This window comes from Heterodontus francisci, unplaced genomic scaffold (genome assembly GCF_036365525.1).
Source record: "Heterodontus francisci isolate sHetFra1 unplaced genomic scaffold, sHetFra1.hap1 HAP1_SCAFFOLD_43, whole genome shotgun sequence".
Classification (NCBI taxonomy): domain Eukaryota; kingdom Metazoa; phylum Chordata; class Chondrichthyes; order Heterodontiformes; family Heterodontidae; genus Heterodontus; species Heterodontus francisci.
Genome location: NW_027141852.1, coordinates 11688385 through 11698524, shown reverse-complemented (window position 1 = coordinate 11698524; position 10140 = coordinate 11688385). Strand labels below are relative to the sequence as shown.

The 10140-nt window shown below is 42.3% G+C and overlaps 2 protein-coding genes across 2 annotated transcripts; both read right to left on the bottom strand.

Moving 5' to 3' along the window:
* Window positions 1–5613: 5613 nt before the first annotated feature.
* LOC137365004 (histone H2A-like) lies at window positions 5614–6003 on the bottom strand. Its single transcript, XM_068027875.1, has one exon. It carries the CDS (start codon window positions 6001–6003, stop codon window positions 5614–5616), a length of 390 nt encoding a protein of 129 aa, XP_067883976.1.
* Window positions 6004–6889: 886 nt separating this feature from the next.
* On the bottom strand, window positions 6890–7267 carry LOC137365016 (histone H2B 1/2-like). Its single transcript, XM_068027888.1, has one exon. The coding sequence runs from the start codon at window positions 7265–7267 to the stop codon at window positions 6890–6892; it is 378 nt and encodes a 125-aa protein (XP_067883989.1).
* Window positions 7268–10140: the final 2873 nt, after the last annotated feature.

The window sequence follows — 10140 nt, the reverse complement described above, 5'->3', positions numbered from 1 at the left end:
CGTTAACCCATGCTGTCTTTGTCCAAACCCGTTTATGCTTTCCAGGTGTTCTGCTACCACATCCTTTATAATAGACTCTCGCACTTTCCCCACTACTGATGCAAGGCTAACTGGTCCGTAATTCCCTGTTTTTTCTCTCTCTCCTTTTTTAAATAATGAGGTTACATTTGCCACCCTCCAATCTGTGGAACATTTAGAAAATTATAATACAATCATGCAGAGTCAACATGGATTTATGAAAAGGAAATCAAGTTTGCCAACATTATTAGCGTTCTTTGAGGATGTAAGAAGCAGGGTAACTGAAGGGGAACCAGTAGATGTAATGTAGTTGTATTTTGAAAAGGCATTCGCTAAAGTGCCATGCAAAATGTTACTACACAAGGTAAGAGCTCGTGGTGTTAACGGGTACTATATTATTTATTTTATTTATTTAGAGATACAGTACTGAAACAGGCCCTTCAGCCACCGAGTCTGTGCTGACCATCAACCACCCATTTATACTAATCCTGCATTAATCCCATTATCCTCTCACATCCCCAACTTCCCTCAATTCCCTTGCCACCTACCTATACTAGGGGCAATTTATAATGGCCAATTTACCTATCAACCTGCAAGTCTTTGGCTGTGGGAGGAAACCGGAGCACCTGGCAAAAACGCACGCGGTCACAGGGAGAACTTGCAAACTCCGCACAGGTCGTACCCAGAATCGAACCCAGGTCGCTGGTACATGCTAACTAACAAGAAACAGAGAATTAGGATAAATGTGTCACTTTCAGGTTTGCAAACTGGAACTCGTGGAGTGCCACAGGGATCAGTGCTGGGGCCTCAACTACTTACAGCCGAGATTAATGATTTGGATGAAGGGATCGAGTGTATTGTAACTAAATTTGCTGTTGATACAAAGAAAGGTGTGAAAGCAAGTTGTGCGGAGGACACAATGAGTCTGCAAAGAGATAAAGACAAGTTAAGTGTGTGGGGAAAATTTGGCATATTAAGTATAATGTGGGAAAATGTGAGGATTTCCACTTTGGTATGATGTAGAGAAAAGCAGAATGTTATTTAAATAGAGAGAGACTGCAGAATGCTGTGGTATAGAGGGATCTGAGTGTCCTCTTATATGAATCACAAAAAGTTAGCATGGAAGTACAGCAAGTAATTAGGAAGGCTATTGGAATTTTGGCCTTTATTGCAATGGGGTTGGAGTAGAAATGTAGGGAAGTCTTGCTACAACTGGACAGCGTGTTGGTGAGACCACACCTTGAGTGTGTATACAGTTTTGGTCTCCTTATTTAAGGAGGAAAATACTTGCATTGGAGGTAGTTCAGGCAAACATCACTAGGTTGATTCCAGGGATGAAGATGTTGTCTTCTGAGGAACGTTTGACCTGGTTGAGCTCCACTCATTGGAGTTTAGAAGAATGAGAGGTGATCTTATGAAACATATAAGATACTGAAGGGGCTTGACAGGGTATTTACTGAGATGATGTTTCCCCTCATGAGGGAATCAAGAACTAGGGGGAACAGTTTCAACATAAGGGGGCTCCCAGTTTCGATGGAATTGAAGAGGAATTTTTTTTCTCAAAGGGTTGTTGTTCTTTGGAATTCTCTACCCAAGAGGATGGTGGAGGCTGGTCATTGAATATATTCAAGGCTGAGTTAGACTGACTTTTGATTTACAAGAGAGTGAAATGTTATGGGGACAGGCAGGATAGTGGAGTTGAGACTATGATCAGATCTGCCATGATCTTATTAAATGTTGGAACAGACTCGAGTGGCGGAATGTCCTAATCCTGCTCCTAGTTATTATGTTCTTGCATTATAATGCCAGGTGGAATTAAAAACCTGACTTGTGCAAATATCCCTGCTCCAGCAGGTATTTCCATTTATGGAGCAGTGCAGATGTTGGGTTGTTCCTGGATGTCACTAAATTGTTGTAAAACTACCAAAGAAAACCTGATCAGCAGATGCTGAGTGCTGCAGTGGAATCAGACACTGACACTCTTTGTATTACTGATCATCCTGTGTGGTTGATCATAATGATTATTAATTGAAATATTACATTCATGTCTTGTCTAGCTTCCACCTCAATTGATCTTGAGTTACAAGAGATATTTTTCTTTCTTTCTGTCAGCAAATACTTGAAGGAACCAGAAGGATTGTGATGATTCCCCGGCACAAGGATATGTACAGTCCACTCCTTCTAACACAGAGTAGGTACATTATCACTCCCAGAGAACAGAGACACAGACAGGCCATGATTTCCACAGTCACAGCGAGCAGAAGTAGTCAGATTCACACTGATCCCAAGTTCCAGAGACACATTTTCAATCCAGCAGACAATCAAACAAAGCAGGAGAGGCAGAAGTTGTTTCCAATTCACCCCAACTCAGTACTGCTGAAAGGTAGGTCCATCAATCTTAGTTCAAAATCACACCCACTATCAGATTGAAAGGCACCGGATCAATCCCACAAGAGTGCACCCTAAGCTACAAATTAAATATGAGGTAGAGCAGCTGATGGAAAGGGGTAGAATGAATCCTAATAATGTAGCCCAGACTGCAGACTGAGTGACAGATTACAATGTAGTACAAACATCTGATACAGTATCAAAAGGAAAGTTACAGTATTATGTCAATTAGTGCACACTGCACTACACATTACATACCAATCCAATAATCTCTCTAAGAGCTGTACTGAATGATATCGTATCAATTGAATGATTCTGATTATACCGAGCATGCCATGTGTGAGTTTGAAATGTATGTTGTCATTCACAAATGTGTTCATACAGTTACAGACTAAATACTAGTCCAAAAAGCTCAGAGCACAACTGAGTAAAACACACAGTTATAATGTTCAGTGCTCTATATTTTAAAATACCAGTGAAACAAGAAAATAGTGATACATTATGGTGTCAAACAAATAGTTCTCAATACCATCGCTGAGATACATATTAAGCACAGGTACAGAAGAATTCCACACTCATACAGCACCAGCGTCACAGAGATATAGAATGTATCACGTTTGCAGACAATACCAATAGCTGAGAGATACAAAATTAATCCCACTGTAATGGACTGTCCTAGAGACAGACACATAAAAAATAAATTGTAACACATATTCAGTACCAGAGACTGCCAAATGCAAAATGAGCCCTGGATATGCACATGCAGACTGTGCCAGAAACTGACTGACACAGAATGAGACCCATACTCATACGTAGTACCAGAGGCTAACAGGTAAAGAATAAATACAATATTCACTTCCAGTACCAGAAAATAATATATGCATAACAGATATCACTCATCTACATTAGCAGAGATTGACAGACAACAGAATGAATCCCACAATCTCATTCAGTACCAGATACTGACAGGTACAGAATGAATCCCATACACACTTTTCCAGGCACTGAAAGACATAGGAAGAATTGCACAGTCACATACAATAGCAAACACTGACAGATACTGTAGGACTCACTTGCTCACAATCAGTACCAGATACTGTTGAAAAGATAGTTAATCCCACACTTGCATTCATTGCGAGAGACTGAAAGATACATAAAAAATATCCACACTCACATAGAGTAACAGAGACTGACATGCAGAACTTGAAACACACATATGCATAGTAGCAAAGTCTGAAAGGTATTGAGTCAATCCCATAATCAGATACAGTGTCAAAGACTGATAGGCATATTTGAGTTCACTTCCATAGAATACCAGAGATTTTCACGTACAGAATGAACCTTATTTCACATTCAGTCTGAATACTGACAGATACACAATGAATCCTGCAATCATGTTCAATACCAAGTTCAGGTAGACACCATATATATTCCCCACTTATTTACAGTATCATAGACTGACAGACACAGAGTGAATCACAAAATCAATTAATTTCAGAGACCATCAGATAGAGAGTTAATCTCACTCTCACAGAAAGAACCAGAGATTGACATATATACATTGATACCCAAGCTCACATAAAATGACAGACACATAATTAAACCCATGGCATATATAGTACTTTAGACTGACACAAAGAGAATGAATCACACAGTCACATTCTGACTGTAAAGACTGGTGCATACAGAATGAATCTCACACTCACATTTATTTCCAGCCACAGACAGATACAGAATGATATCCACATTCAGCCACAGTAGCAGATAGATACAGAAGCTGCCACGCATACAATACTCATGATTGACATACAGAATGAATCACACAATCACATTTAGTTTCATAGACTGATACTCAAATAATCTCACACTCAGACACAGTACCACAGACAGATAGATGTAGAACTAAACTCGCTGTCACAGAATGTACCAGAAAGTGTCAAAATTAATCTCATACAGTTCAAAAGATGGATGGAATTTGTCTCACACTCAATGTAATCACCTACACTGAGCACGCAAAGCGCAAGACGGTCACTGCCATGGATGTGGTGTACGCTCTGAAACGGCAGGGCCGCACAACTCGACCCTTTCCAGCAAACACACAACAAAGGCTCTTCTAAGAGCCACCCACCGCCTCACAGAGCGAGCAGTGACCTAGAAACGGGAGCTGGGAAAGGCTGTTTAGAACAGTTCAATCAATCTGAAATATTTCAGATTTCCAGCATTCGCAGTATTTTGCTTTTAATTCTTTGTTCAATCAATCTGCTGTGTTCGGGATGAAAAAAAATGGAATCCCCGAATTTGACATTTCAGTTGTAGCAAGGAGATGCAGTGGATTTGATTTTCTAAACGGGCTGTGTAAACAGTGCCCGAGGCTCTACAGTTAGTTATTTCCCCAGTCGACCCATGCCCTCAGTGAAAAGCCACATCACTCCTCCAGAATCACTCATTGTTTTCATAGATTGTCAAAATGATTTCGCTGCAATGAGAGAATCCGAGAGTTTTGCAGCAGCCTTCACTGGAACCAGATCCACTTGTCATGTTATTTCCCCCGAGACGGTGTTTCCTGCACTGAAATTGACAGGGTTTGTGAAACTGATCAGTTTCAGCTCAGTCATTCAGGAACCTGGAATTCCCACAGTTTGAGCCCGCGCTATCCCGAGCTCACTTCTGATTGGTCACCCTCTTCTCATTCACATGTCTTAACCAATCGCAGAGCTTCGAATTAGGAAATACAACAAATCACTGGCTTAAATTGGCAGACAGTTTGAATTCGAAAAAGCCGCCAATTTCAGTGTCGGAAAGAAGCGAATTGATGGAAAATCTGGCGTTAGTTTAAAGCTGTTCGTAAAATCGCGCCACGACTTTGTGCTGATAAAAGCGGAATAAAAAAAGTTTTTGATGGGTTATATATATTACGTAGTTTTAATCAGTGATTTTTTTGTCTGCTTCTCTGTAACTGGCGGTAAAAGACTCTATTCAGCAATCTGTAACGGAACAAATAACTCAAAATTGGTGATTAATTAGTAAATTAGACAGGCTTTGAGGGGACAGTGAGAAATCACTGAAAAAGATGCTTAAACATTTGAAATAGTTCTCATTCGGGCCTGTTACTGACATTTTGGAATCAGACAGGAACCAGCCCTTTCACAGAGACTGTGGGTGGCTCTGAAAAGAGCCTTTGGTTTATGAGGTGCCATTTTGGCCGCTTTACTTTTTCTGGGAGCTCTGAGCGCTGGTTTTCTTGGGCAGCAGCACGGCCTGGATATTAGGCAGCACCCCACCCTGAGCGATGGTCACCCCTCCCAGCAGCTTGTTGAGCTCCTCGTCGTTGCGCACGGCCAGCTGCAGGTGTCTGGGAATGATGCGGGTCTTCTTGTTGTCCCGGGCCGCGTTACCAGCCAGCTCGAGGATTTCAGCGGTCAGATACTCGAGCACAGCAGCCAGATAGACCGGGGCTCCGGCACCCACACGCTCAGCATAGTTGCCCTTTCTTAGGTGCCTGTGAACACGGCCCACCGGGAACTGCAGTCCGGCCCGGGAGGAGCGAGACTTGGCCTTGGCCCGAGCTTTGCCGCCGGTCTTTCCTCTTCCAGACATTTTCACAAATACTTTCACAAAGAATGGATATTTTCCGCAGCATTTACTTTACTTATAGACTGAAAACTCTCCCCATTGGTCGCTACTAAATTCACCTCATTTGCCTATATTCTTCACCAATCAGGTCACTGACAAACAGAAGTGGGCGGGATTTACCGCCACAACATCAGAAGCAGAACATTTGTCAATTTCAAAAAGCCCGCCAATTTCATTGTCGGAAAGGAGTGGATTAAAATAAATGTCATCCTGAGTCAAATATTTAAAATCCCTTCTCTTTATTTTGTTCTATTCTACTCTTTCCGTCACCAATTACAGACGCGGGTTTAAAATGTTGTTTAAATTGTGGATCTTTCTCCAATCGCTTTCAAACTGTCCCGGGAGGTACTAAATCCCTGTTCACAGCATTTCCCTGAAGGGAAACATTCAGTTTATCTTCAATCAGAGCCCAGTGTCCTTCTCTGAAAAGAGGGAGCCGGATCGAGTCCTCAAAATGCCCTTAATCTGTTGTGTAATAATCCCATTCCGGGCTGTTACAGTGCGGAGAGTTGCTGTTAATAAAATGATGAATCAGTTCACATTTCAGGAATAGAGTGAAGGGACTGAGGTCTGACCCTTACCGCTGAAAGCAGCTGTTAATGCGGTCATTCAGGGGCTGTGCAAAACCACAATAACAGCTTTAAGCAAAAAAGTAAAGGCGGATGAGCGGATTATGGGTTTTAGTTCGGTTTATGGGACAGCAGACAAAAACACAGCAGTGGGACATTTATTATGTTACACATCGTCTGAAAATGATTTCATAGAGATGATGTAGTTTTTTCAGAGAGATTGTGGGTGGCTCTGAAAAGAGCCGTTGTGTTTGGGATGTTTTTCAGTCCATTGTGCAGTTTTACTTGGAGCTGGTGTACTTGGTCACTGCCTTTGTCCCTTCCGACACGGCGTGCTTGGCCAGCTCCCCGGGCAGCAGCAGGCGCACGGCGGTCTGGATCTCCCGGGAGCTGATGGCGCTGCGCTTGTTGTAATGGGCCAGGCGGGAAGCCTCACCCGCGCTGCGCCCGAAAATATCATTCACAAACGAGTTCATGATGCTCATGGCCTTGGAGGAGATGCCGGTGTCGGGGTGAACCTGCTTCATCACTTTGTAGATGTAGATGGAGCAACTCTCCTTCCTCGACTTTCCCCGCCTCTTGCCGCCCTTTGCTGACGGTTTATTTAAGGTTTTCTTGGCGCCCTTCTTAGCAGCTGCTTTCTTCTTCTCCTCAACCATCTTCAGATTCAATTTCAGACACAGAAATAAACAAAATTCCTTCCGAGTGCGGATTAAATAGACAATCCCACAGCTCTATGCTAATGAGGGATGGGGGAAAGTAAAGATTGTGATTGGGTGATTGGGAGTGATGTCACAATGGTTTTTTATTGTAATTCCACAATTGGTCTCTTTCGCCATCCAATCAGATTAAATATTTGCAACCAATCACAAACACCCTTACTGCAATCAGGAAGTATATTTCACAAAGACTCTCTCCAGTCCCAGTTGATATTGAAAGAACGCTCCCTGTGTGGAGCTTCCTGGAAATGTCCTGGCTGTTGTTAGTAGGACATTTATTGACTGATTCTGTGACGTTGTGTCTCTGCTATTGCATGTGAGTGTGCAATTAATTTCCTTTTTAGTCTGGGCGACTGTGTTTGAGTGTTTTATGTAATTTGGTAACTCTCAGTCTCTGGTGCTGTATGGATTCATTCTGTCTCTGTCAGGTACTGTGTTTGAGTGTGAGGAGATGAGGTGGAGTGTTGCAGCAAGGAAGATGGAAAAGAGCATTGGTGCCGATGACACAGCCTTACTTGACCCCAGTTTGCACTCGGATTGGGTCAGTGATAGATCCATTGGCAAGGATTACAGCTTGCATGGCGTAGTGCAGTATGTTTTAGGAGGACATTCCATAATCCCTCTCGGTTGGTAGAGTCGAAGGCCTTTGTCAGGTCAGAGAAGGCCATGTATAAAAGTTGCTGCTTCTCCCTACATTTTCTTTAAGTTGTCTTGCTGTGAAGATTATGTTCACTGTGCCTGTTGATGGACAGAATCCACATTGTGATTCCAGTTGGAGCTCTTCAGCCACGGGGAGGAGGCAGTTGAGAAGGACTCTTGTGATGACCTTCCCTGTGGTGGACAGCAGGGATACCCCTCTATAGTTAACACAGTCGGTCTTGTCAACTTTTTAAAAAATTATCACAATTACCGCATTGCGGAGATCCCCTGACATGCTCTCCTCTTTCCAGTTGAGGGAAATGAGACATGTATTTGTGTCGAGTGTTTCTCTGCCATATTTTAGAATTTTGATGTGAATTCTATCTATTCTGGCAGCCTTATTGTTTTTTGGCTATCCATCTCTAGTATCATGTGTGAATGTGGGATTCATTCTGTACCTGTCACTCACTGGTACTTTGGAAAGTGTAAGATACATTCTGTATCTGTCAGTCTTCGGTATTGTATGTGAGTGTGGAATACATTCTGTCAGTGGCACTGTGTGTGAATATTTGATTCATTCTGTCAGTCTCTGGAATGTTATGTGATTTGGGACTTCGGCTGAATCTGTCAGTGGTTCTGTATGTGTGGAATTCAAGCCATATCTGTCAGTATCTCAGTGTGTGTGAGTTCATTCTTTATGTGTCAGTCTCTGGTGATTTATGTGAGTTTGGCAGTCACTGAATCTGCCAGGTACTGTAGGAGTATTTGAGAATGATTTTGTATGTGTCAGTCTTTGCTACTACATCGGAGTGTGGGATTAATTCTGTATCTGTCAGCCTTTGGTAGTGTGTGTGATTGTGGGATGAATTAATTCGCAGTCATTGGTGCCCAGTATGAATATGGAAATCATTCTGTAACTCAGTCTGATATTGTTATGTGAGGGTAGGAATCACGTGTATCTTTCAATCCCGGGTGCTGACTGTGAGCATGGGATTCATTCTGTACCTGTCGGTGGTACTGTATCTATCTGTGGGATTAATTCTGTACCTTTCAGTCACTGGTATTGTGTATTAAAGTGGGATTAATTCTAGATCCGCCACACATTGGTTGTGTGTGTGTGCGTAAGAACATAAGAAGATACGAAATAGGACAGGAGTAGACCATTTGGCCCATCGAGCCTGCTCTGCCACTCAATAAGATCATGGCTGTTCTGATTGTGGCCTTAACTTCACTTTCCTGCCTGCCCCCATAACCATTGACTGTGTTGTAGATCAAAAATCTGTCTATTGCTGCGTTGAATATATTCAATGACACAGCCTCCACAGTCCTCTGGAGAGCAGAATTCCAAAGATTAACAACCCTCTCAGAGAAGCAATTCCTCTTCATCTCCTTCTTGAAAGAGAGACTGCTTATCTGAAACTCTGGCCCCTAATTCTACAATCCCCCACAAAGAGAAACATCCTCTCAGCATCTACCTGTCCAGCCCACTGAGAATCTTACAGGTTTCAATAAGATCAACTCTCAATCTTCTAAACTCCAGTGAGTATAGGCCCAGCCTGCTCAACTTTTTCTCATAAGACAATCAAACATCCCAGCAATCAGCCGAGTGAACCTTCTTTGAAGTGATTCCAATGCAAGTATATTCCTCCTTATTTAAGGAGACCAAAACTGTATGGGGATGGGATGTCACTAATGCCCTGTAAAGTTATGTCAAAACTTCCTTACTTTTATACTCCATTCCCCTTGCTAAAATTGCCAATTACTTGCTATACCTTCATGCTAACATTTTTGTAATTCATGTACCTGGACACCCAGATTCCTTGGTACAGCAGCATTCTGCAGTCTCTCTCTATGTAAATAATATTCTGTTTTTCTATTCTACCTGCCAAAGTCGACAATCTCACATTTCCCCATATTATACTCCATCTGCCAAATGTTTTCCCACTGACTTAACCTATCTATATCTCTTTGCAGACACATTTTGTCCTCCTCACAACTTGCTTTCCTACCTATCTTTGTACCATCTACAAATTTGGCAACAATATACTTGGTCCCTTCATGCAAGTTATTAATATAGACCATAAATAGTTGAGGCCCCAGCACTGGCCCTGTGGCACTCCATTAGTTACAGTTTGCCAATCTGAATATGCTCCACTTATCCCCACTCTCTGTTT

Coding starts and splice junctions, on each gene's coding strand:
- LOC137365004 (XM_068027875.1), bottom strand. CDS start 6,003: ATGTCTGGAAGAGGAAAGACCGGCGGCAAAGCTCGGGCCAAGGCCAAG.
- LOC137365016 (XM_068027888.1), bottom strand. CDS start 7,267: ATGGTTGAGGAGAAGAAGAAAGCAGCTGCTAAGAAGGGCGCCAAGAAA.